This window comes from Octopus sinensis, linkage group LG11, assembly GCF_006345805.1.
Source record: "Octopus sinensis linkage group LG11, ASM634580v1, whole genome shotgun sequence".
Taxonomy (NCBI): domain Eukaryota; kingdom Metazoa; phylum Mollusca; class Cephalopoda; order Octopoda; family Octopodidae; genus Octopus; species Octopus sinensis.
In genome coordinates, this window is record NC_043007.1 from 44483256 (window position 1) to 44511123 (window position 27868).

At 36.0% G+C, this 27868-nt stretch overlaps 1 protein-coding gene across 2 annotated transcripts; it reads left to right on the forward strand.

The window, feature by feature from the left end:
- Positions 1-2876: 2876 nt before the first annotated feature.
- On the forward strand, positions 2877-27865 carry LOC115217007 (3-ketoacyl-CoA thiolase, mitochondrial). 2 transcript variants are annotated; one of them, XM_029786527.2, is made up of 11 exons: positions 2877-3033; positions 5829-6004; positions 7930-8058; positions 8654-8770; positions 9417-9564; positions 15626-15685; positions 17465-17577; positions 20074-20176; positions 21202-21299; positions 22064-22218; positions 27673-27865. In XM_029786527.2, exons 1-11 carry the CDS (start codon positions 3018-3020, stop codon positions 27752-27754), a joined length of 1197 nt encoding a protein of 398 aa, XP_029642387.1. In that variant the 5' UTR covers positions 2877-3017; the 3' UTR covers positions 27755-27865. The 2 variants fall into 2 exon arrangements, with proteins under 2 accessions (XP_029642387.1, XP_029642389.1); XM_029786529.2 differs by lacking the exon at positions 2877-3033 and adding an exon at positions 5153-5171.
- The last annotated feature ends 3 nt before the right edge of the window (positions 27866-27868 follow it).

Consider the following 27868-nt stretch of genomic DNA (forward strand, 5'->3'; position numbering starts at 1 on the left):
AATAATGCATTTCAATAATTATATTATATTATATTATTCGTTAAATTAAATTCAATCGTGCTTTGTTTTGGAGAGAATTGAAATATAGCTTTCACTTTTTTTTCATTAAAGTAGTCACTATGGAAGACTGGTGGTATTATTTGTATGACCTTAAAGATTGAACGCTATTTAGTATATAATTTAGTTATTGTAGGTTTACTCTTAATACCGATACAGAGGTACATAGATTTATGTGTTTCTTGTAGTTTAATTTGAAAGTTAGCGTTCAATCCTGCCTATATTAAGATTGAATGAATTCGTTATTAAGCTTTCACTTTTATTATACTATGGAAGACTGTAGAGAATAAAATGTATGACTTATAGGTTTCGTCGATGTTTAGTTATAAATTTTGAAGTTGGTTATTGATTTACTTTATTGAGTTTATTTACAAATACTGTTGTACATAGTGTAAATGTGTTTGAAAATTGTGGTTTCTTTGGTATGCTTGTTCCCAAACAACATTTATTTTAGTGCTGTTGACACTGCCAGATTGAATGGTACTGCCCTGGTGTCGAAACCATACTGATGATGGAGGTATGTTGGATTGTTGGTATGGCTGTTTGCGTATTGAACTCATTTGTTTTCGTATTTCATATTGTTTACTGTTGGTGATGTCCTGTACCCATATGCACATGTATATATATATATATATATATATATATATATATATATATATATATATATATATATATATAAATGGAACAAAAGCGCAATAGAGAACAATAAAACATTCAGACGGATAGATGATACAAAGGCGGACAAGCGAAACAATTAGAAGGACAGACAAAGAAAGACGGGTCATATGTGGCCTTCTTTCCTCAGTCAAGTACCAGAAGTCACAACCATTTTGGGCAGTTACACTTGAGATGGTTCGATCTGGTTGCCTCCCAAAAAGTCTAAGCACACACGCACATCGTACAGTTTCCTATTTCATTAAAGATTTCTATATAAGTGCTGGCGTGGCTGCGTGGTAAAAAGTTTGCTTCCCAATCCCATGGTTTCGATCCATTACCACTGCATAGCACTCGAGACAAGTGTCTTCTACTATGGTCATGGGCCGACCAAATCATTGTTAATGGATTTGGTAAACGGAAAATGAAAAATTGGAAAAAAGCCTGTCGTACGAATTATATATATATCTAAGTGTTTGTGTATGCCCTTCACCACCTTTTGACAACCGGTGTTGGTTTGTTTACGCCCTTTTAAATTAGCGGTTCGGCAAAGAGATAGAATAAATACCAGGCTTTAAAAAAGTACCCCGGTTCAATTCATTCGACAGGCGGTGCACCAGCATTACCGAAATCCACTTACTGAAACTAGTAAGGGATAAAATATGTAGTTTTGAAATTTTCGATAAAACTGGACTTAGTGCGTTGAACATAAAACTTAAAAACTTAAAAAACGAGTACTAGGGGCGAATTGATTGATTAAACCCGTTGTAGCAGACACTTAAGTGAAAATCTTCTCTTATACATTCTACCGGTTGTGTCTCTCCTTTACTTCTGGCACTTATACTCATTTATTCTTTTCGTATCTATTGTAATCGACCATGTGATGTACTAAAGGAGCCATTTTCGTCACCTCTTCTTCGCATGGTCGTCTACACCCTCAAGGTGGTGCCCCAGTATGGCCACAATCCAATGACTCAAAAAGTAAAAGAAATGAAAAAAGAATAAAGTCTCAAAACACTTAGTCACACAAATATTCCCATTTCCTTCTCTTGTAATCCTGACCTTCCTCTCATTATTTACATTTGAAATCTTTCATAATGACTTTCTCCTTTCTTTTCATAAAACAGATCACTACTTAGGAATCTTTTACTTTTTTTTCTGGTACACTAACATTACCCACACAAGATTCTCATCTTTCAAGAAATAGACAGCCAAGTCTCACTCTAACTCTACCCTACCTCCCTTAAAAGAAAGAGAGAAAAAGAAAAATATAGGATAATGTAGTTTTAGTAATTCAAAAGTTGATGGTCTTAGCTTGGAAGCCCTTCATCATATCTTCGTGTTCAAGGCTGACTTAAGGCTAAGCAACAGCGTTATCCATTTCATCTGTGTGTTTACGTGTGATCAAGGACGTCTTAGCATACACTAGAGCTCTATATTTATTTTCTAACAGTAAACCTTAGCATGCATAGATTAGCATTAGTCTCAAGAACAGTAGGGATACCGGGAAACTACCTAGTATGATCATAGCTTAAGATGGCACTGCGTATGACTGGAGGTTACCACTAATTTTATAGTACATTAAGGACACTGATGTAGTGTTTGAGAATTATTAAAGAAAGGGTTTGAGTACATGTGCACGTAGAGGTCAATGACCCAATGACTTACTACTCATGCTACAAAAAAAAAATGCATACATAGCATCAATCCGTTATATAAAAAGGGTGAAATGCTTTGTAATGTGGCCCTATGTATACTACAAAGGGATCTGCAAGGCTAGAGAAGCCTTCAATCATAGGTCTACTTCATCAGGGTTAACCAGAGGTTAAACAACAAGAATATAAGCATTTACAACAACAGCAGCGATATTTTTTTTTATCTTGGTACACTGATAATCAGAGTCGAACTTTGACGTCGATTACAGCAATATTTTGCATAGTTTTCTCACTTAAGTAAAGAATGTAGTCCAGGTTAAAATATAGGACGTCACGTCCTAACAAGTTGTAAAATATGGAGTATAAAACGAAAATGATATTCTTTTTAAAAATCCCCGAAAAGAATATCTAAGAACCTTATATCAACCAAAGAAAGTTTATTAGTGTTTTATAAGAATGTAATAATCTTATTATACAATATTTTATAAGAATATAATAATCTTCTTACACAACTCATCCAAAGGATAAAGTTCATTAAGGGGGAGATAACTCTCATTTCTTGGTCTTAATTGTGTTTACACGTTAGTAGAGCACTTTACAGTTATCGCTCCAAACTACTTTTCGCATAAGCTTCAGCTAAACCCGTTCATCATGGTCATTGCCCGGAGTAAGTTTTTCTTTTATATACTTGATAGAGCAATTTGCATTTAAAACACCGGTAAATATCTGAAAATTTACCAAAACACCTTTACATTCGTTGGAAACCAATTATGAAAATTATAGTTAAAATTACTTTCACTACTATTAATCATGTTCTCCTTGGTGGGCAGGAAACGTCTTTTATTTTTCTCATCCTGTTTTATCTACGTTTATTTAAACTTTTGTTTAAATGTAGCCTAAATATAAACGAATTCAGAGCCAAAGTCCCCTTGAAGAAGTAACCTCAAAGAATCGTATTTTAGTGTTGGTTTAGTTCGTAGTCGCTTGTAGGCGAAACGGAAAGCGATGGATTGCGTGTTTGATACGTCCGTCAACCCCAGTCACCAACATACACATAAAATGTTTGATCATTGTAACAGAATCTCAAATATGAAACTAATATTATAGTAGTGACCTTTACGTTGTGAATTTAATATCTCATCGAGGCCAACTAAAATAAGTGTCATTTAATGTACTGGATCGATCAAACAGGTTAAATCCATCTTGCTATGTCTATGTTAGAAATTAATATCATAAGGAGAGGAATTACACACCCATCCATAGTCACAAGTTAGCGAATTTGTCAAAGTCGAACTCTCTTGAGGGTTGGTCAGTGTTTCCTACTCATTTTGACTTCTTGGTGCTCTGAAGATGAAACACACACACACAGATGTACACATACTATTGGCACAATTCTTATGGAAAGTTAAAAACAATAACAACGTTCTAAATTTCAAAATTCAGAAAAAAACACGCAGAAAACTTTTGCTTTTTTTTTTAATTAATCCCTATTTGTGTATAACGAAATTATGAACAGCACGTTTTTTAAGGCATTCACAAGCATTATTATGGCTTTTTCTGAAGCCCTACATTATGGCAAGATTTGGACTTTGTCCCTCCTCTCTCTCTCTCTGATAATGTGTTTGAGATTACATTCTCCAATGTGTCATTCATTTTCTAAATCACACTGCAGGGCGTGATTTAAAGGGGATTTGACTGCTATTTCTAGCAAATTGAATATAATATTTAACAAGAATGTGTATAATAAAAATTAAAATCTATTTTTAAAAGGAAACTATAGCAGTTGGATACAGTAGCTGCTACGTCCAGTGATAGTTTAGCCTTGCATTTGAAGTGATTGTAAGTTTAGTTGTGTGCTGTTGATGGTTGGAACCATGAGTGAGGTGTGAGGTTGTTTCCTATTTTCATATCTAACCGAAATGAAAGTAAAACTTTGTAACAGCTTCCACTTAACAAAAGAACAACAAAATTTACTTAGTTTCTGTTTATGGTTGTGTAAGAATTAACACTTCCTCCTCTAAGCCTAGATTCGAAACCGAATCCAAGAATTCTCGGTCGTCCAAACCACGATGAGGCGCAAAAAAAAGGTTTCCTTTGTTCTGTCTAAAATTGATTGATCATCTCCCTTTGACCTGTGACCTCAGCCATGTCAGACGAATTTCAACCGGACAGGCGTTGACCTATTTAGGTACTAACTCTGCTGCAGTATGTCTGTTTTTCTGTCTGTCTGTCTATGTGCACGTTGACATGTCTTATTAGACAGGGAGGAAGGAAATCAGTTGGTACAATGATTCAGGGAGCGGAGAGCCTACGAGCGGCCGTGACTATCTTCCAGGCCACTGTCTAATATATATGGTACTCTGTCTGTCTGTCTGTATGTATGCATGCACGCATACATACGACGATGAGGGTTCCTGTTGATCCTATCAATGAAACAGCCCACTCGTCTGTTTGTCTATCTCTTATCCCTCATCTATTTATTTGTATGCCTGTCTGGCTGTCTCCATCTCACTCTCTTTCTCTGTCCGTCTGCCTGTCAATCCCTCATTTCTCTGTGTACCGTCTTAAGAAAAAAGAATTTTTATGCTGAAACAAAGGAATTCATTTCCTCTAAAGGGAGGGTCTCACTAATTTTCTTCACAGTTCCTTTTTCATTTTTAGTTGCCGCAGAGCATCGCTCGTTTCTTTGGACACAAGATTTTGCTTCTGTTTAATTTTCTTTAGTGACCGTAATTGTTTCTGTCAACCTGTCATTAGATCCCAGTCTTGAATGTGTGTTTTAATTATATGGACTCTATCGAATGGGTAGTTAGCCTGTGTTGAACACTTTAAAATTTATACATGGAAACTATAACACATACACACATGTAAGCATGGAGGTGGGGAAGGCATATGAACCAGGGCAATAGGGATGGAAGAACTGTCCACTTAAATTTGGGCAAAACAGTGAAGAAAATATGGACAAAAGGTGGAATAATCAGTTAAAAAATTAGTGGTGATAGCAAATTAACTGCCAAATGAAAATTGTCGATAAACAACTACCTTACATTTTTCCCTATTATGTTTTTATTTTCTACTTTTATGAGTAGTGGAATTAACCAAACACACTTTTTCTCCCCCATCTAACTTCCTGGCTTCACTATATATAATAAATATATTAGTATATTTCAGCAGGTAACATGTCATAGATACCTTCTTTCTCTTCATTGGTCCTCCCATCCCAATGGCTTCATCTTCTGACTTAGAACCAAGACTTCTCCATATTAAAACTTGTACAAGGGAGTGGGGACTGCTACACAGACTTGGGCACATCTAGATGTCGTGGTAGTGGTGATGGGGGGGGGGGCATATTCGATGTCCTAAGGTCAAATGGTCTTCCTGTATTGTACCAAAATTTGAAACCATTATTATTATTAATTAGCCAATTAATTCATTTATTATTTATAATTTGTTCATTTTCAGCTGTAAAAGATGTCTTCATTATTGCTGCCAAGAGGACAGCTTTTGGTACTTTTGGAGGTAAGCTGAAAATGAAGACTCCAACTGACCTGGCTGAAGCCGCTGCCAAAGCAGCTTTAGCATCGGCTAATGTGACACCTGAAATGATTAATTCTGTCATAATCGGAAATGTTATCCAGGTAAATTGTCTTTTTATTTTAACTCTATACCTTTTTTGAGAGTATGTGAGAAAGAAATTTATTTCTAAAGGCTTATTCTGGCTGACAAACTGACCAACACACTAAAACCTTTTGCTATCTGACTAATTATTAAAGACTCACATGCCAGCATACCTCTCTGGTGTGGTGATGGGAGCCTTCGATAATGTAGATGTCTGTGAATTCATAGGATTGTAGATACTAGACACTTAGTGAAGAGGTTCCTGTCAGTTCTTTTTGGGTAGACATTAAAGAAGCCAAATTGCATCAGTTTGTTTGAGCGATAGCACTTGCAATGGTGGCAACAGAGGCAGTCACACGTTAATTGCAGGCATTGTCAGAGTATGGTCCAGGAATTATTTACATTTGATGGATATTTGTCCTCATCTTGTTTGTTAACACGTCTTGACTGATATACCCTCCAGCCTTCATCAGGTGTCTTGGGGAAATTTCGAACCTAGGTTCTCATTCCTAAGGCATTTTTCTATATTATTATTATTATTATTATTATTATATATACCTGGTGAGCCCCATCTACCCTTGATTACATTGTGTGGTTGTTGACTTCCTGGGTTCCTCTACTCTTTGGTAGCTCCTGGTTTTCATCCTGTAGGGTGTCCAAAATCACCTGCCTCACTGAGCAAGCTTGGTTGGGGTTGCTGGTTTGTCAGCAAGTGAGAAATGGAGTAAAATATGTTAGGTGATGCCATTGAAGACAAAGACAAGATAAAGTATAACTTTATGTTGGTTGTTTAATGCTTTTATTATATTTTGAGAAAACTTCCCTTTATCGGATATAAGTTAGAAAATAAATCCAGGAGTTTGGAGAAAAATTATTATTACTGACCAGGCCATTCTAGTTTGTTGTGATGGATTACTGTATTGATAGTTATGACTGGTGGAGATGGATAGTATCAGTAATAGCAGGTGACATGGTGTCATAAGCAGCAGTTGTAGATGTCCTAGTAAGTAGTTATTGTGGGTGTGCAAAGGACTAGTAGGAAAGGTTGCTGGACAAAAGCTGAACTATAAGTTAGATAGTGTCAGTAGCAGCAAACCTTATGGTGTCTTATAAGCTGCAGAGGAAATTCATTTGGTGACTGATTTTGGCATGTTTCTCCAAAAGATTGAACAATTTTCTAGTAGTATTTGTAAATTTAACTTGGTCAAGACATTGGAATAAAAGAGTACTCTTATTTGCATTAAGCAACCTATGCAGAGTAATACAATAACTTGCCTTTGTCTTTATTGACATCACCTTACATATTTTGCCTAACTTCTCCCTTGCATTGCTTAAAGGTCTTCATAAAATATATTCAAATTGTTTACATGTTGCAGTGCTTCAAGCAAATTATAATACTCTTGGGGCAATAGTCTATGGCTCAGTTGGTAAAGTTGTTAGAAAATCAAGATAAATTGCTGTGTGGTAATTGTTCCAGATCTCTGTGCTCTGAGTTCAAATCCTGCTGAGTTCAGTTTTGTCTTTCATCTTTTCATCCTTTTGAGGTCAATAAATAAAATACCAGTTCTATACTGGGGTAAATTCTTCACTTTCACACGCTCTTTCTTTATGTCTATTTGTCTTGCTCTCTTCTAGAAGAAATCAGTTTAGTCATACCTGAAGAGAAAGATGGTCTCCACCAGATCTAGAAACACCAAAAAAGCACACCATATAGTATGACAGTTTAAAGGGTCCAAGGCAAGACATATATAATATGTTGCTGAGTGAGTGTTCACTAATCTACCAACAGTAATAAAACCATGACAAAGTACAAACATACATATTGAGGCTGCCCAAAACTGAAACATCCTGCTGTTTTTGCAAATCCCTCTTGTGACTAATCTAAGAAATAAGAATTAAAAACAAATACATTGTTCTCTAAATTTCTGGTCTAATTTCCTTTCAGAGTGCCGCTGACTCCATTTACATTGCCCGTCATGTTGGGTTGCGTATTGGTGTCCCTATTCCTGTTCCTTCATACACAGTGAACAGGTTGTGTGGTTCAGGTTTCCAAGCTATTGTGAATGCCAGTCAGGTAAGAAAGGCTTTACAATTTTATTATAGAGAGTGATTGGATGTATATGTTTGTGAGGTTGTGGTGAAATATCTAGTGTAAGAAGGGTTTTACAGTTTTATTTTGAGAAATGGTTTATTACAGAGAGGAACTGATATGTTTAATGTGTGGAGAAATATCTAATATTTTTGGCTACACTCTGTGAATGTGGAGTAGAAGATGGTGATGATGCTGTTGATGGTGATCATATTGGTGATGATGATAATTGTAGAGATGATGATAATGGTGGTGATAATAAAAATGATGATGATGGTGATGATAAGAATAAAGGCAATAATAACAAAGAGGATAATGATAAAAATAATGATGGGAATGAGAATGATGATGATGGTGGTGGTGATGATGATGAGAAAAGGAATGACAAAAAGAATGAAGATGGTCCAAGTGATGGCTTAGTAATGATGATGATGGTGTTGATGAAAATAGTGATGATGAAAATAAAGAAGACAATCTGAATGATGGTCATGGTAATGATAACAATAATGATGATGATGATGATGATGATGAAGAGAATAATGATGCTGATGTTGATACATAACTGTTATTTTCTTTGTAGGAAATTATGTTGGGAGACAGTGACATTGTCCTATGTGGTGGTGCAGACAACATGAGTATGACACCTTACTCTGTACGGAATGCCAGGTTTGGAACAACATTAGGTATTGACCTAAAGGTAAATCTGATTCTTCTCTTCTGCTTTAAGACACTCATTTTCCAAATCCTGAAATGCTAAATTGTACTAAAGACTATAGACAGGTCTTCAGCCCTGCTATCAAACCCTTCCCTGTTCCATTACATACTCTCCCAGCTTCCCCTGTTACTTAGCATCCTTTCATCCCTCCTCCTAGAATCATTGTCCATGCATTCTTTTGCTTTTCCTCAGTTATAGAGACCACTTTAGGGCCTTAGCCATTCAAGTTATGAGGTTATCATCACTACTGCTAGTACCACAATAAAAGCATCCTGTACAATCTGTAAAGTGGTTGGTGTTAGTAAGGACATCCTGCTGAAGAAGCCATGCTAAAGTAGACATCAGCACATGCTGCTGTCCTCTAACTCATCAGACTTTGCCAGACTGTTCAACCTATGCCAGAGGCCTATGCATGGAAGCCTGGTGTTAAATAATGACGATGATGACTATGCAATAAACAGATCTAAACACATTGTATATACAATATCTTCATGAACGACAAAACAGGGATCAACCAGGCTGGTTTCAATCCTATGCTGAAATTCCATTAGTGACTGAGTACCTTCTTCAGCTGTATATATATATATATATATATATATATACAATATGTATGTTTTTTACTTAATAGATGGAAGACACTTTGATGGCTGGTTTGACTGACCTTCATGTCAAGCTACCAATGGCAATTACTGCAGAGAACTTAGCAGTGAAATATGGTCTCAGCCGTGAAGAGGTTGATGAATTTGCTCTAAGATCACAGACTAGATGGAGAGCTGGTAATTACTTTGTTAATGTGTTATTGTATCAATTTAATTAACTGGCATTTTTTATTCTGTTTTTTATTTCACTAACATTGATGTTATATGATAATGTCAACAGATTAAGTTTTATTGAATTGACACTTAGAGGCCGATTAGTCAACTGGCTGGGGTTGAGGTGCTATATGTATATGGTAGTTTATCTAGTCAAACTGTAGTGATTGTGGTGTATCTAGTGAACATTACTGAATGTTGTCTAGCTTGTGGACATGTACAGTTTGTGGTCCCGCTAATGAACATGTTCCCTAGATAGACTGCATTTGGTACATGTGCAGACTATGGTCTTTCTAGTGAATATGTGCAGATGGTGATCTGTCTGGTAAACATGTGGCCTGTCTGGTGAACATGTGTGGACAGTGGCCTGTCTGGTGAACATGTGTGGACAGTGGCCTGTCTGGTAAACATGTGGGGACAGAGGTCTATCTACTGAATATGTGTGGATGGTGATCTGTCTAGTGAACATGTGTGAACAGTGGTCTGTTTAGTGACTATATGTGTAGATGAGTCTCTGTGGAGGCGCAATGGCCCAGTGGTTAGGGCAGCGGACTTGCGGTCATAGGATCGCAGTTTCGATTCCCAGACTGGGCGTTGTGAGTGTTTATTGAGCGAAAACACCTAAAGCTCCACGCGGCTCCGGCAGGGGATGGTGGTGATCCCTGCTGTACTCTTTCACCACAACTTTCTCTCACTCTTACTTCCTGTTTCTGTTGTACCTGTATTTCAAAGGGCTGGCCTTGTCACTCTCTGTGTCACGCTGAATATCCCCGAGAACTACGTTAAGGGTACATGTGTCTGTGGAGTGCTCAGCCACTTACACATTAACTTCATGAGCAGGCTGTTCCGTTGATTTGGATCAACCGGAACCCTCGTCGTCGTAACCGACGGAGTGCTTCCATCCAGATGAGTCTCTGTAGTGAACATGTTTGGATGATGGTCTATCTAGTGAACATGGTCAGACTGGAGTTTATCTAGTGAATGTGCACAGATTGTACTCTATCTAGTGAACAGCTCAATAAGTTTCATTGTTTTTTGGCACAATATTTTATTATTCATTGTCACAGTCCACCAGAGCTGTCAATAGTATTAAATACAGACCATTTACTAATGTCACATATGATAGACTGACATCCTTTGCAGGGGAATAAAGAATAATTAACTCTGATTTACTTCATAACTATGAAACTGAAGTTACTCAATGACATTTAAAAGGTTCTAACGTTTTGTATATATATATATATATATATATATATGTATATCTGCATGTATATATATTCATATATATACAATAAAAGCAATTAAGATTCAAGTCAATTCTAATGAATTTACTTGAATGCGGTACTTAACTTAGATGCACCAGAAAACTATATGGTGTTAACCATACAGTAATGTGGGGTGATTATAAACGAGAAAGAAGCAACAAGAATGGATTAGTTTTTAGTACAATTGTTTCATACAAAGACAGGCTTTATTAAAAGTTGCAAATATTGCAGCAGATAAAAGTGTCCCGTACTCATCAGCTAAAACACATATGAGTTCTTTAAACATCTTAGTGGGTGAGGCTACACTCATGAAGTATTGGAGATAATTTCATTAAAAGCAGATTTAGGTTGTAAACAGACTTCCGAAGTTCTTTAATGATGATGCACAGTCTTATCACAGGTTTTTTAAAAAAAAAAAGCTTATTAGCTTCACAGATAAGGTGAATTAATCCGTAGTGTAGATGTAAAATTTGCAACTTTTAATAAAGCCTGTCTTTGTATGAAACAATTGTACTAAAAACTAATCCATTCTTGTTGCTTCTTTCTCGTTTATATGTATATATATATATACTCTTTATCTTATTAAACTTTTAATGCATTTTGATAGTTTATAAAAAAATAAATAAATGAATAAATACAAAAATATAAATATAAAAAATATTTAAAAATTAATAATTAAATAAATTTATAATTTATAAGTTTAAATTATTAATTTTAATATTTTAATTGGATTTTTATATTTTATATTTTTTATATATTTTTTATATATTTTTTAATTAATTTTATTTCTATGTATTGGCTTATGCTTTTCACTGTTTGATTTGCCTAAAAGTGGTTTTATCTCTAATTTAATATAATATATATATATATATATATATATATATATATATATATATATATATATATATATATATGTATGTGTGTATATATATATATATAATGAATGTTTTTATATATAATGAACGTGAAATACAGGAAGGGACGAACACGGAACACAGACAAATCATTCGAAGCCTTCAATCTTCAGTCAGACACCGAATCATCATAGCAAATTTCGGCTGTTCAATTCTGATATTTGCTCCAACTCGGCCAGCCCCAAGAAAAAAAACTAAGCTGTAAGCATTAGATTTCTTGGTAGAAGACAGGAATGTGAACGCACAAGACGGATGTGAATACAAGAGACGAAAACGAAATTGAAAACAGTAATGAATAAACAAAATATATATAACGGTGGTTGTCATACGACTTTAGACCAAATGAGACAGAAACAACAACAACAACATAGCTGGCGTAGAAATAATTACCGTTTCGGTAGCGGGGACACATGTTGGTCGAGATACGAAGGCCAACAGAATGGTTTAAGAAGCAGCAGGTCGCAGGAGAGAGAGAAAGAGAGACAGAGAGAGAGGGAATCAAAGAGGGTGGAAGGCAGGGGACAGAATCAGTGACCAAGAGAAAAGGAGAAAGAAGGGATTAAGGAGGATGGGAGGAAGAGGGGAGGAGGATGGGAGGAAGAGAGGGGAAGAATCGGAGGGCGCCAAAAAGTTTGGTGAAGAAGCAATGGCGGGTAGTAAAAGACAGTGTGTATAGAAGTCGTGCAGGGTTTAAAATTGGACAAACAAACGGGGGGGTGCACATAACGCCGCAATAATATAAGAATGAATGTTTTTATATATAATGAACGTGAAATACAGGAAGGGACGAACACGGAACACAGACAAATCATTCGAAGCCTTCAATCTTCAGTCAGACACCGAATCATCATAGCAAATTTCGGCTGTTCAATTCTGATATTTGCTCCAACTCGGCCAGCCCCAAGAAAAAAAACTAAGCTGTAAGCATTAGATTTCTTGGTAGAAGACAGGACATGGATGTAAAACAAGAATAAGAATGGAGAAAATCACATCTTTTATTGGTCATTACATTATACATTACTGACGATCATTTCTGTTGTGCCAGCATATTTTGATACAGAAAATTACATAAAATACCAGTCAAACTGATATATTCAAAAATATATGCTAACACAGCATTATGAAGGCAATCCAGAATTCACTAAATTCTAAGTGAATGAAGAAAATATCTCTAATACAAGTATCTCTCACACAAAAAAGAATGAAGAAGAAATATAATATTCTATGAAAAACCAGTTTAGTATTTAAATTTTAATGATGTCAGTAGATAACGAAAAATAAAAAATAACCATAAGGGTTCTACATCACAACAATTAGAAACTTAGAAATTCTATATCATAATAATTAGTTATCTATGTCTTAAATATGCTGACAAAAGATTTTTAGCAAAATTATGTATATTAGATTATAGGAGAAGCAATTATAACGAAACTCATTTAACACTGAATGCTTTAGAGACATCTAACTCGATTTATTAATCCCATTTACTTATTATTAAGGTGGCAAGCTGGCAGAATTGTTAGCATGCTGAGCAAAATGCTTAGTGGTATTTCATGTCTTTGTGTTCTGAGTTCAAATTCCCCCGAGGTTGACTTTGTCTTTCATCCCTTTGGGGTTGATAAAATAAGTACCAGTTGAGTACTGGGGTCAATGCAGTTGACTGAACCCCTCCCTGAAATTGCTGGCTTTGTGCTAAAATCATTATCATCATTATTAAGCTAGTGAGCTGGCAGAATCATTAGCAAACCGGGCAAAATGCTTTGCAGTATTTTGTTTATCTTAACGTAGTTCTCAGTGAGATTCAGTGTGACACAATGTGACAAGGCTGTCCCTTTGAATTACATGTACAACTCATTTTTGCCAGCTGAATGGACTGGAGCAATGTGAAATAAAGTGCCTTGCTCAAGGACAAAACATACCACCAGGAATTGAACTCATGACCTGACGATTGTGAGCTGATTACCCTAACAACTAAACTACATGCCTTCACACACACACACACATACTTACATATATATAAAAATAGGTTGAGTGTGCTTGTGTGTACATATATGTATATATATAATAAATGTCTGTAAATATATGTATTGCCTGGCTCTCCATCAGTTAGCATGACAAGTGTTCCACTTGACCTGATCAATGGAACAGCCTATTCATGAAATTGATGTGTAAGTGAGTGAGCACTACACAGACACTCGTACCCATAATGTAATTCTCAGAGAGATTGAGTGTGACACAGAGTGTGACAAGGTCGACTCTTTGAATTACAGTTACAACTCACTTTTGCTAGCTGAGTGGACTAGAGCAGCGAGAAACAAAGTGTTTTGCTCAAGGACAGAACGTGCTGCCAGGAATCAAACTCCTGACCTTATTATTGTGAGCCAAATATCTTGGCACTAAGCCATGCTCTCTCCCTGTGTGTGTGTGTGTGTGTGTGTGTATGTTAGTTAGTTAATTTTTTGGCTCAAAAAGCAAAAAGCAAGGCCATGTAGGGGGACATGGAGTTGTGTACAGGGTGGTGTTCATGTAAAGAGTTCAGGCCACTTGTGGTCTAGGGAGACTTTGAACCGAGCGGTCGTCGGCATCTTCACTATCTTGTCCGGCAGCTTATTCCACGGATCCACAACCCAGATGGAGAAAGCCCCTCTCCTTCGAGTGAGATGAAATTGTCGCAGATAGAGCTTTTCGGAGTGACCCCTCAGCCGACGCTCTGGAGCAGGAGTGAAGAACAGCTCTTTCGAGAGGTTACACTTTCCGCTTATGTTGTTGTGGGCAAGAATGAGATCACCATGGCGTCGTCGTTTTTCTAGAGAATAAAGGTCGAGCGTCTTTAGCCTTTCTTCATAAGACAAATGCTTGAGACCAAGAACTATGTGGGTAGCCAGCTTCTGGACTCTTTTGAGATGTTGTATGTCTTTGAGGAGATAAGGAGAAGAGGCTTGAATCCCGTACTCCAATATGGGTCTCACCAACGTGACATAGAGCGGTAGGAATATAGCTGCTGTAAGCATTCCGAATGACCGTCGAATCAAAAACAGAACTCCATGTGCTTTATTGGCAGCATGGACGCACTGGGCCGAAGGCGAAAAGGAAGAATCCACCAAGATACCCGACAGTGTATGAGGATTCTGCAATTTCTTGCCAAATAACCTCACAGATGATTTGTTTATAGTGATCAAATGTTTGTGTTCACATAAGTTCACTCCCTCCATCAAATCGACATTACCTGTACAGGTGCACCATGTGCCACATGAGAGATGATGAAATGATCACAGAACAGCATGAAATGAAGTGCTTTGCTCAAGAACACAATACAACACCTAGTCTGAATACATGGATATGTATATAGGTACATGTGTGGCTAGGTGGTTGACAATTTCTTTCCCACCTATATGGTTTTGAGTTCCATCTCACTGCTTGGGCAAGTTTCTCCTACTATAGCCTTGGGTTGACCAGAGCCTTGTGAGTGAATTTGGAATCTGGTGGATGGAGCCTGAAAGAAGACCATCATATATGTATATATAGATGTATGTGTGGGTGAATGTACGTATGTTTGTATCTCATTGATATCATGTGAGAACTGTAAAAGAGTTTCACTGTTGTACAAGCGGTGTCATTCATTTTCAATATTCTGCAAAAACATGTTTGGTCATAGGGAAATATCACTTTGCATGGAAACAAGGTTGGCAACAGGAAGAGCATCTGGAAATGTACCTCAATGAACTCTGTCTGCCTCATGCAGGCATGTAAAAGTGGTAATCATGATGATTATGATGATGATAATGATGATTGTGTGTCTGAAACAACCAAATTAATTTTTCTTCAACAAATTGTTTTGTTTTCCAGCTCAAGATGGTGGACATTTCAAGGCAGAAATTGCTCCTTTAACTGTAAAAGGCAAAAAAGGTGATTAATTTTTACAATTTGCTTTCACGTTTTTTCTTTTGTTTAATTTTTCTAACAGGTTAAACTCTTAATTATTAATTGTATATTCTCCTCACTTTGTAATTATTTCTATTTAGCTTTTTGATGCTCCCTACATTAAATATGTTGGCGCAAGCTATTGTTTTTCATCATGATGGCTTTTTGTAATTATTTAGTCACTAAACGGTTATATTTTCTTATGACGACAATAATAAATGTATAATATTGTACAGTTGTAACAGACAGTATTGTACATTTATTTAATGTTTTTTTTTTCATTGGTACTTCAGAAATATGGTGAAGTGTATGTTTCACTGATGAGGCAATTAAATGGTTGAAACATGTCCTGTATTGTCTTCCTTTGCTTGACCAGAGAAATGAAAATATTCACCATTGACTGAAATCTTGTTTACTCTTTTTCTTTCCTCATAATTATTTGTTTAATGAACCTTGAATTCATTACATTAATTGTTATTAACTAGAACTTTAGAGCAGTCTATGCTAAAGCAGTAAAGTTCAGGGAAAGAAATGACAACTCATGCCAGTAGTAGTAATCAGTTAATAAAACTAGATAAGTTAATGTGTCACGTGAAGTGTTCTAATATTTCACCTTTTGTTATCCATGTCACATAAACTAATCTTGTTTTGCAAATTTTACTTATCATTCTAGGCAGACAAGTGATATGTTTTGAAATAGATCATTGTGAAGGGAAATCTGTCATTGTGTAGTGATGGTGGTGGTGGGGGTGCTGGTGTAGTAACAAATTTTATAACTAAATAGGGAGAATATGCATAAGTGTTTTGCTGTAGAGGAGATACATGGCTACCTTGCATGTATTGATAGTATCTGAAAAGTGAGATAAAGTTGGTAGTAATGAGGTGTTAGTGTTTTTAATACAAACAACATGTGTTGTACAAAAGACAACATTGATATTTATATATTTTGTGGTTAAGTAGTTCCCTTTGTAGTCGTGTAATTCTGAGTTGTCTCCTTTTTCAGTATTATAGGTAAGTACCGTATATGGTATATTGTTGGTTCTGGTCAATGCAAACCTTGTGAGTGAAATTTGGTAAATGGAAGCCTGTCAGATGAATTGTAATTGTTCTTTGGGTGTTAATCTATTGCTGACTTTAACACCACCACTTGGACCTCGTGTGCATTTAGTGGAACCACTATGTTGCAAGCATTTGGGTCCTGTTTGTTATTTGAGGGTTCATCTCTTCCTTTTGTCAGTTCTTAGAAACCCTATGAAAAAGTACAAATACCACCCTTCTTCCTTTGACTGAGCCAAATGTAAAAAAAAGCAACTAGTTTATGAACAAATCTTAAATGGCTGAAATGAAGCTCAGTGGCTGTGGTGGTTAGGTGTTGGAATATTTATTCACCTTAGAATGCAGTAAGTGGCATGTTTAAACCTTAATATTACCTTATGCAATCATTATGCCAGCTCTCTCTACTCCATGTGGATGAGCATATAACTCTGCACATCCACATGACCATCACTATCCAGCAGTGATAATATAGTCATTGTTGTGGTTGTTTAGCCTCTACTTGATGCTGACTGAGCAGATTTATAGGATCAAAGCCAACCTAACCATGACCATCTCTCAAATGCTTTCATGCCAAGTTTATCTTGTACTTCATTATAAACATTAGGCAATAAGTATTTTTAGACAATAGGCTAACAACTATTTTATTATTACCTTTGATGCAGTAAGATGCTTCAGAGCTGATGTTTTGTTTTAATTCTCTTATTACAGGTGCTGAAACTTTTGAAGTTGATGAACATCCAAGACCTACTACCAAGGAATCTTTGGCCAAACTACCACCTGTTTTTAAGAAAAATGGTGTTGTTACTGCAGGAAATGCTTCAGTAATTATTAATTACTCTTTACTTATAAATTGTAGGGACATTTTTGCCAAAGTATTAGTACGACATTTTGTAACCCTGGTTTCAGTTAGGTTTTTCTTGTTTAAATTGCTTTATTTTAAAATATTTATTAGGGTCTGCAGGAATGGATTCTGCAGCCCAAGGCCTTCACAAATCCTCCAAAATCAGTGAAATCCAAGCTGTTACCATAGTTTTTACGCAATTTCACATTGATAGTTGCTGGACAACCATGTGTAGGGAGGAAATTTAAGAAGAATCACATTCTGGAGAAGAAGAACTGGGTGTCATAGTTAGTGAAGAACATGGTGGTGGTGGTGGAGAAAATATAGGTGGTGGGAAGAGGAAAAAAATGCTAGTCAGCAGTGCTGGAATGGAAGTAAGACAAGATTAGCCAGTTATGAAGAGTAAGGGCCACTGTAGTCATCGTCATCATTTAATATCTGTATTCAAAGTTGGCATGGGTTGGATGATTCAACAAGATTCAGCTAGTGTAAGGGCTGCATTGGTTTCCGATATCAGCTTTAGCATGGTTTCTATTGCTGGATGCCCTTCCTAATGCCAATCACTTTATAAAGTGTACTGGGTTCCTTTATCAAGGTACCAGCATTAGTGAAGTCATCAAGTAACTCACAAGACAAAACCCATTGAAAGAGAAGAAGCATAATATCGAGGAAGGTGGCTTTGTAGCAGATGTTGAGAAGCTTAATTGTGAAAAAGAAGTAATAAAATAGACAGAGAGAGGAGACAGCATGTTTGTGAATCTGATGTTGGAATATGTTGATTAGGCACTTTGCACCAGTCAGTCATGTGGCCTTTTTTCAAATTTGATATTTGGTTTAGGCTCACTGTATATGAAATAGCAGCACTATCCATGATTTGGAAATACTTTTCCATTGTTAATCTCCCAGAAACTTCGTAGTGGGTTAGTAACTACTGGTGCTGAAGAGAAGGGCTGGATGCCTTCTCAATATCCACCAAATGTAAGTATATATATATATATATATATATATATATATATAATAGTGGTTTTTATCTCTAATTTATATTATATATGTATGTGTATATGTGTGTGTGTGCGTGCATGTGCGCACATGCACATGCGTGCCTGTCTTTGATTACATCTGCACTCACTTTTATCAAAGTTGTGATGTTGTCATTTTTCATGTCAACAAATCATCCATTTGCTTTGTACCTTTGAAGACGTGAAATAAGAGATCCCTTGAAAATCAAGTAAGGGTTAATAAGAACAAGGGCATCTAACTGTAAAACAGTGCCTCAACATCATATTTGTCTAACCCATGCTAGCATGGAAAAACATGCATAATACCCTCAACTGTTTTTAAGCAAATACTCAGTCTTTACTTATTGTTATTTCTCCTTCATCCTCTTCACAACTGTCGGTATCTTTCTTTATTGAACTGTGGTCTACTTGATTTTAGTTTTAGAAATATATGTCCCTGTGGTTTAGAAGTTTGTTTCCCAACTACATGATGTCAGATTCAGTCCCACTGCACCACATCTTGGGCAAGTGTTTTCTTTTCTAGTCTCAGGCCTACCAACACCTTTTGAGTGGATATGGTAGAGGAAATATGAAAGAAGACCATTTTGTCTGTGTGTGTGTGTCTGTGCACATTTGTGTTTCTTTGAAATTTGTTGAGCTATAAGCAGTGATGTTGTCATTCTTCCTGTCAAAAAAAAAATCATCTGTTGGTTTTGTGCCTTCAAAGGCACGGAGTAAAAAAAAAACTTTTCTTTAAAAAACAGTTGAGAGCAGTTTTATGCATTTGATTTTCCATGTTAGCATGGGTTAGACGAATATAATGCTGAGGCATTGTTTTATAGCTGTATGTCCTTGTTCTTATTAACCCTTTTTTGGTTTTCAAAGGATCTCTTATTTTACATGTCTTGGATGATTTGTTGACAGGAAAAATGACAACATCATGACTTGTACATCACAACTTTGGTAAAACTGAGAGCATTTAACACACACACACACTTACATATCCATGCATACATACGGTGGGTGTTAAGAAGGGCATCCAGACACAGAAATGGGCGTTGGGGACCAGTGTAGTCCTCTGTCAAACTGTGCAATGCATGCTGGCAGGCAAAATAGACATTATATGATGGTGATAAAATATACATGGTGGTCTTTCAGTTTCTACCTACCAAATCATATCCCAAGACTGATTGTCCCATACAAAAAGCTAAAGTGTCTAAGATGACACATGCCCTAGGTGCCATGTTGTATGACTGAATCCGAAACCACTGAGCTGGGAAGTGGACATATTTTTCATTCATATCTGTGCCTATAAACCCAACAATGTCCTCAAACTCATCAATGGGTTTAAAACAATATGTCTTTTGTGTTGCCCTTAAAAGTATATGAATGCAGTTATTTTGTTCTTTTTTTTTTCAAAGTAGCATATGATTTTTGGATTTTTTATATAATAATTTTTCCTTTAAAAAAAACTAAAGGGAATTTGTGATGGTGCCAGTTGTTTGATTTTGGCCAGTGAGAATGCTGTAAAGAAGCACAACCTTACCCCATTGGCTCGAGTAGTCTCCTATGGTATTGCTGGTAAGTTTTCAAAATTACCTCTTTATATGTGAGTAATTACTCTCCAAGATAGGTTTCACAGAACTGTGTCCTATTTCCAAGACAAAGAAATCTCTTTGACAATGCTATATATTTGTGTATCATTATCACCTTTAAACAATTTTTAGTCAATAGAAACATTCATAAACAAGTCCATTTTGAATCTCTTTCTCCCTTTAGTGATTATGTCCAGTATGTGCCTTGGAAGTAAAATTGGGCTGATGAAAACTATGGGAAGCTTGTCAGATGGACTATACCAGTAATTCAAGAGGTCATCTTTGTCACACTCTGTCATACTTTTAAATAGTTTGGTTGATCAAATGATTGACTATTCATTGGTGAAAGCAATCCTGGTCCATTTACCATTTACTGATGGAAGAATGATTGTTGTGGCATTTCATATCTTTCTTGTGTATATATGAAATAGCTGCAAACCCAATCATATCTGCATCAGGAACCCATAGCTTTAGGTTCTACTTTACTGATACAGCTATATTGTATAGTTACATACTTTTCATTTGTAATACAATTCTATATTTCCGAGATGAATATATATTGTGTACACTGTTTCCTCATCTTGATTGTTACTTTCACTATGTTTTGCTGTCGTATGCTCCAACCTTCTTCACCTTAGTGCCTTGCCTGAGATTGAACTCAGGACCTCTAAATGACTGCACTTTAACCAATGCCTTTACCCACTACACTATACAGTTAGGTAGTGACAGAGTAAATTTTTAAGGCTTATAAACCCCCATTGATGTCTTATGTTGGCTCTGTATTGATTGGATAATACAATTCTATATTTCTGAGATGAGGAATTATATTATGTACACTATTTACTTTAGTAAGACTGGTGACCTCATCTTCATTGTTGCTTTTACTATGTTTTGGCTGTTCTATGCTCCAGCCTTCTTCAGGTGTCTTGTGATTCACCTTAGTATCTTGCCTGGGATTGAACTCAGAACCTCTAGGTTCATTCGTAGTTGACATTCTGAAATCTTTTCCAGGTTGTGATCCAACAATAATGGGTATTGGTCCAGCTCCCGCTGCACGAGCAGCACTGAAAGTTGCTGGGAAAAATATGCATGATATGGACCTTATAGAAGTAAGTATATTGTAGATCAGTGGTTCTCAGCCATTTTTTTGTTGTTTATGTACCACTTTTGAACCTAACTTCCCTTTCTGGTCCCTTCATAGATGCTATTAGTTATAAAATTCTTACACTATTTTACCTTGTAGTAAAATTGAACTGTTTGTCATAACTTAAAAAGCAGCCATTTCTATGCAGATCAAATTGTGTATTTATGAAGAAAGTTTTATATATATATAAAACTTACAAGGTGATACAAAAGAAGTAGAAGCTATAAAAATTGGTGAAAATTAACTTTAAAAAATATGTACTTCATTAAAAAAATACCCATAGAAACAAATTATTTTGTAACAAAAAATATTCTTATGATTGGCACTTTATTCTGTATCAATGAGACTTGTGGCAATGGAAACACACCAGTTATTCCAATTGTAGCATTGTTAGTGAAAAGCAATCATCTTTTGTTGAGATATCACTGTAGTTTCTTATCTTTCCATATTGGATTAGCTGCATAAAACCAAATTCGGTGAGATAAGTTGTGGGAAAAGTAATGAGCTTACTTTCTTCCAGAGAAATGGAGACTTTGTGGCAACCTCATTGCTTTTCTATAAATTATATTTATGTTTGAGTACTCTGTAACTTAATGAGTTTCACCTATAATGTAATATCAACGCAAAATAATTTATCCTAAATAAGATATACAACATAACTGGGAACATCAACAATAATAGTAACAACTATAGCAATGTTTGGTATAATAATTTTAAATTTGATTTTAGGTTAATGAAGCTTTTGGAGCTCAATATTTAGCTGTGGAAAAAGAACTTGAACTTGATCCTGCCAGGACAAACCCAAATGGTGGTGCTATTGCTCTTGGACATCCATTGGCTGCTTCCGGAGCTAGAATAACAGGACATCTTGTCCATGAAATTAAGTAAGTTCCTCAACAAAGCCATTGATTTCTTTTCCTATTTTTAAATTTCTGTATTATGTTGCTGTGTCTGAGAAAGACAACTATTATTCCTATTCTTTAATTTTTTTGTTGTCATATTTTTGTAGAAACATACTGACTTGATTTCAATTATTTCTAAAAATAATGAAGAATTTAGTAAAATAATTTTGTTATTGTTAAGCTGGTACTTGGAAGAAATTACCAATAAAATTTTAATGGAACTTTTTAACTTACATCATTTTAAAATATGAATTTAGCAGTTCAGTATAGAGAACTGATAGAATTAGTATCAGGCTTAAAAAAAAAGTACTGGGGTCAATTCATTCAACTAAAATTTCTTCAAGGCAATGCTCCAGCATGGCCACAGTTTGATACAAGTAAAAGATTATATATATATATATATATTTATATATATATATATATATAACTTTTACTTATTTCAGTCATTAGACAGTGGCCATGTTGGGACACTTACCTTCAATTTTTAGTCAAATGAATTGACTCCAGTACTTATTTTTTAAGGCTGGTACTTATCCTATTGGTCTTCTTTGCCGAACTGCCAAGTTATGGGGACGCAAACACACTAACACCAGTTGACAAGCAATGGTGGGGGACAAACGCAGACACATACACACAAATATATATCGTAATGAGATATATATATATATATATATATAATAAATATTAGGGAATAAATCCAAATTTACAGGGAAAAAATCAGATTTAGGATTAAATCCAATTTTATAGTAAAATATTATAAAATATTATTAGAGACAAAACCACTATTTTGCAAAACAAACAAGGAAAGACTTAATCAATACATAAAATTTTAATAAATAGTCAAAAAAACCGCCACTACAATTGGTCAATTCATTTGAAGATTGTCGATCAAGACAAGAAACAATTGTAGTGGCGGTTTTTTTGACTATTTATTAAAATTTTATGTATTGATTAAGTCTTTCCTTGTTTGTTTTGCAAAATAGTGGTTTTGTCTCTAATAATATTTTATATATATATATATATTATATGTGTGTGTGTTTGTCCCCCTTCATTGCTTGGGAAGGCCAGTTTATGGGATTACCCTGAAAGGGTTTAACTTTATGGCATATCATCAGACCCCATAACCTGTTGGCCTATGACCTCTTCAAAACTTGGAGGAGGAAAGACCTCGTTACGAATGTAAACAAGGGGATTATGTCCCTTTGCCATTGACCATCGACTATCAACTCTTGGCTGCGCCGTCATCTTGTGGTTTTCAAAAAGTTACTAAGGCATACAATAGGGGATTACCTTCCCTTCGCCATTGGCTATCAACTTCTGACTGTGCCACCATCTTGCGAATTCCAAGCCACTAACAGGAATTTCCTAAAATGCAAACGTAACCCGAAGATCTCCGTCCTGGAATTAAGGATGCTCCTTGGCTCGAGTGAGTCATTTAGGAATCGATAGTCGATGGCCAGTGGTAAAGGGAGATAATCCCCTTGTTTACATTTGTAACAAGGCATTCCCCCTCCATAATTTGAAGAAGTCTTAGGCCAACAGGTTTTGGGGTTTGACGATATGTCATAAAGTTAAATAATTTATGGACGGGAAACTTAGGGTAATCCCATAAACAGTCCTTCTCCAATAAAAATAAAACTTATACTGCTCTACATCTTAGAGTGTGCTTCTTTACGGGATTATGTTTTCCACAAAAGATATATATATATATGACAAGCTTCTTTCAGTTTTCGCCTACCAAATCCACTCACAAGGGTTTGGTTTGCCTAGACTGTAGTAGAAGATACTTACCCAAGGTGCCACACAGTGGGATTGAACCCTAAACCATGGGGCTGTGAAGCAAGCTTCTTACTACACAGCCACATCTATATATTCTTTCTTTTATTCTTTTACTTATATTCTAGAATTTCACCTCTCATATGATGAGTAGCTTTGGAAATATAGTTTGACCACCATGGATAATTTGATGATAAATTATAATTGTATGTCAGCCTAATTACCCCTTGGTATTAATAGTGCCTCTGTCACTAATATATACACAATATAAGATATGCTGATGATAGAAAGTTATTGGTAGGCAGCAATGAAAAATTGCAAGAAATTGTTGATTTTGTAAAAGAGCTAAGTGGCAAGAAAGACCTAAATATGAGTATGAAAAATACAAAAAATAAACAAAAACAAAGGTTATCAGTAAGGCAGAGAATAAAAGGAAGCAAATATAAAGGTATTTAGGACTGAAGCCTGGAGAAGTAAAAAAAAAAAAAGAAACGAGTATTTTAGGACAAATAATAACTTGGGAAGGTTGCTTTGAAGAAATTACATGTATGTGTGTGAGTGTGTGTGTATATGTATATATACACTACCGTCAGAAATTAATTAGCACCCTTGATTTGCTCTTCACTCAAGGTATGTGCTGTCACCTAGTGGCCATATCTCGAACTATTGCTTTGTTGCGAGTTCACTGTTGCGCAGAACGATGACGTAACTTTGTTTGCAGAGCAGTTTGAGAGTCTACACCCTTATGATGTTGACATAGCAGTGCAACAACTTGGAGTGCTGATGCAGACAAATCTTCCTTTGTTTAATAGATATAGGTAGCGCCTCGCAAGGACAGAAATCACACCATACTAAGTTTTCTCATCGCGTAAGACGTTTTGAACAGCTCATAGGTTAATTGATTTAACCTATTTAATGTAGAAATTTGAGAAGTGCTAATTAATTTCTGACGCAAGTATATATATATATATATATATATATATATATATATATGAAGCTGCAAATACACACCCACACCTAAATGGAAAGTAGATATGAAATAATGGTAGTGGTGTTAATGTTGACACACCCCTATACTCATATTATGCTCACTTAATTTTTATAGGTGGTGAACTGGTGCAGATAATTGAATGCTGAGCAAAATGTTTTATAAAATCTAATTTGTTTCTTGTGGGTCGTCTTTCCCTTTCATACCACTTTGGCTCTCAGTGGGTGGAGACCAGATGGTGTGAAAGTTTCCCATTTGTTCCCATTCAAGTGCAATACTGAATGGAGGTGATGGTGGGGAATGCTGAGATGGGGGAGGGATTAGGTTTTCTTCTGCATCATGGGATGACATTACAAATGTTGCTGTTAAGCCCTAAGTCAGTCCTCATCTAGCTGGCTCATGACAAATCACTCAAGTTGTGGCCATTTCCTCTTTTTTTTTTTCAGGCAGAGTGTCTGTTGGATAACATTATCCAATGTATTCTTCTTTTAAGGCACTAATGTATGATTTAAGTGAATTATGATTATCATTTCTAGCAGGTGAAGCAACTGTGTAGAAGCTCCTTTGTTGATATGTTTCTATTTTTTCTCAGGCATCAAATTTATGCTCTAGTTGAACCTTTTGGGTTCTTTATGAAGAAGAGAGTAATCTCCTGGGTCTCTTTGTACAGGCTTTTGGCTTGTTTGCTTTGATGTGTTTATAAGTTTAGGCTAATAAAGCTAAACTATTAATCAGCAAGGTTACATTCTTCAATACTGGCGTTGTCTTGACTGAATATCAGATACCAGGTTAGTTAAGTCGGATTTGATCAACAGCCAGACTAACTGAGACAGATATGATCAACAGTCAGACAGATTTGATCATTAATCAGACAGATTTGATCACTAACCAGACTAGTTGAGAGAGATTTGATCAACAGCCAGGCTAGTTGAGAGAGATTTGATCAATAGGCAGGCTAGTCAAGAGAGATTTGATCAACAGCCTTGCTAGTTGAGAGAGATTTGATCAACAGCTAGGCTAGTTGAGAGAGATTTGATCAACAGCCAAGCTAGTTGAGAGAGATTTGATCAACAGTCAGGCTAGTTGAGAGAGATTTGATCAACAGTCAGGCTAGTTGAGAGAGATTTGATCAACAGTCAGGCTAGTTGAGAGAGATTTGATCAACAGTCAGGCTAGTTGAGAGAGATTTGATCAACAGCCACACCAGTTGAGAGAGATTTGATCAGCATTCGAACTAGTCGAGCCATATTTGATCAGCATTCAAACTAGTCGAGCCATATTTTATCAGCATTCGAACTAGTTAAGCCAGACTAGTTGAGTCATATTTGAGGGACAACCAGACTAGTCGAGCCATATTTGATGGACAACCAGACTAGTCGAGCCATATTTGATTGACAGCCAGACTAGTTGAGCCATATTTGATTGACAGCCAGACTAGTTGAGCCATATTTGATTGACAGCCTGACTAGTCGAGCCATATTTGACTGACAACCAGACTAGTCGAGCCATATTTGACTGACAGCCAGACTAGTTGAGCCATATTTGACTGACAGCCAGACTAGTTGAACCATATTTGACTGACAGCCAGACTAGTCAAACCATATTTGACTGACAGCCAGACTAATTGAGCCATATTTGATCGTCAGCCAGACTAGTCAAGACATATTTGATCGACAGCCAGATTAGTCAAGACATATTTGATCGACAGCCAGACTAGTCAAGACATATCTGATCGACAGCCAAACTAGTCAAGACATTTGATTGACAGCCAGATTAGTCAAGACATATTTAATCGACAGCCAGACTAGTCAAGACATATTTGATCGACAGCCAGACTAGTCAAGACATATTTGATCTGCTAAGTTGTAGTCTATAGCATAGTCCACTGTTGCAAATAGTTGGTCAGTTGGCTTCACTTGGCCAGTTTACTTCAGTGATAATTTTGTATTTAGAGCCTAATCCAGGGGAGATATAACTCCCATCTGCTTAACACCATAGAAAACTGGATCTACAATAGTCAGTCCCATGTATCCTTGTGATTCAATAATGAACAAATTGCTTAACATAGTTAAGGACCTTAACAAGGGATCAGAGCTGAAGTATCTTTTGTTCCTAAAGAAGAATCAGTCTTTGCTATAAAGTTTTGCCGTTTTATAAATATGTCACAATCAGAGGTTGTGAAACTTAGCATTTGTTGTGACTTTAAAGGTTTTAGTTGTTTAATGTTTATGAAGAGAGATGAGGTACAAACTTACTTCTTTGATATATGTATTTATTATGGTCCAGTAGTTAGTGTTGCACTCATGATCATCAGCTTGTTATTTTGGTTCTCCATCTAGTAAAACACTTAATTTCATGTTGGCCCTGTCCACTCAGCTGTAAATAAATTTCAGCAATAGCTGTGAAGTTAACTCTGCATAGACTGGCATCCTGTTGTAGGGGTTTGCTGGAGTTGTAATCTCAGTCTCTTATATGCCATAGTATCTGAGTTAAGCTCTGACCTTTTAAGTCCTAGGGTTCAAGACAGATCTAAGTAAGTATTGCTGTTGAACGAGGCCAAGTTGTTTAACTCTTTATTAGGTCGAAAGTATTGCTTTCAGCAATTAAAAAATTTTTTTCAGTTAATTAAAATTACTTTGTGATTGAATTATTTGATACATTTTTTATTTCAGACGTACCGGTGGCAAACTGGCCCTTGGTTCAGCATGCATTGGTGGAGGACAAGGTATTGCTGTTATTACAGAGAATCTGTAATAAGCCGTTGTTTTTAGAATTTCTAATGAGACCATCCATACTTTCTAATAATGTTTTTTACTTGACATATGTACATATTACTTGAATAAAGTGATAGTTTTTTACATTGTTCAA

Bases quoted from the DNA above. Each gene is read 5' to 3' on its own strand.
- LOC115217007 (XM_029786527.2), top strand. The intron at 8,059-8,653 runs GTAAGAAAGGCT...TTTTCTTTGTAG, and splicing joins CTATTGTGAATGCCAGTCAG to GAAATTATGTTGGGAGACAG. The intron at 17,578-20,073 runs GTAATTATTAAT...AAAAAACTAAAG, and splicing joins TTACTGCAGGAAATGCTTCA to GGAATTTGTGATGGTGCCAG.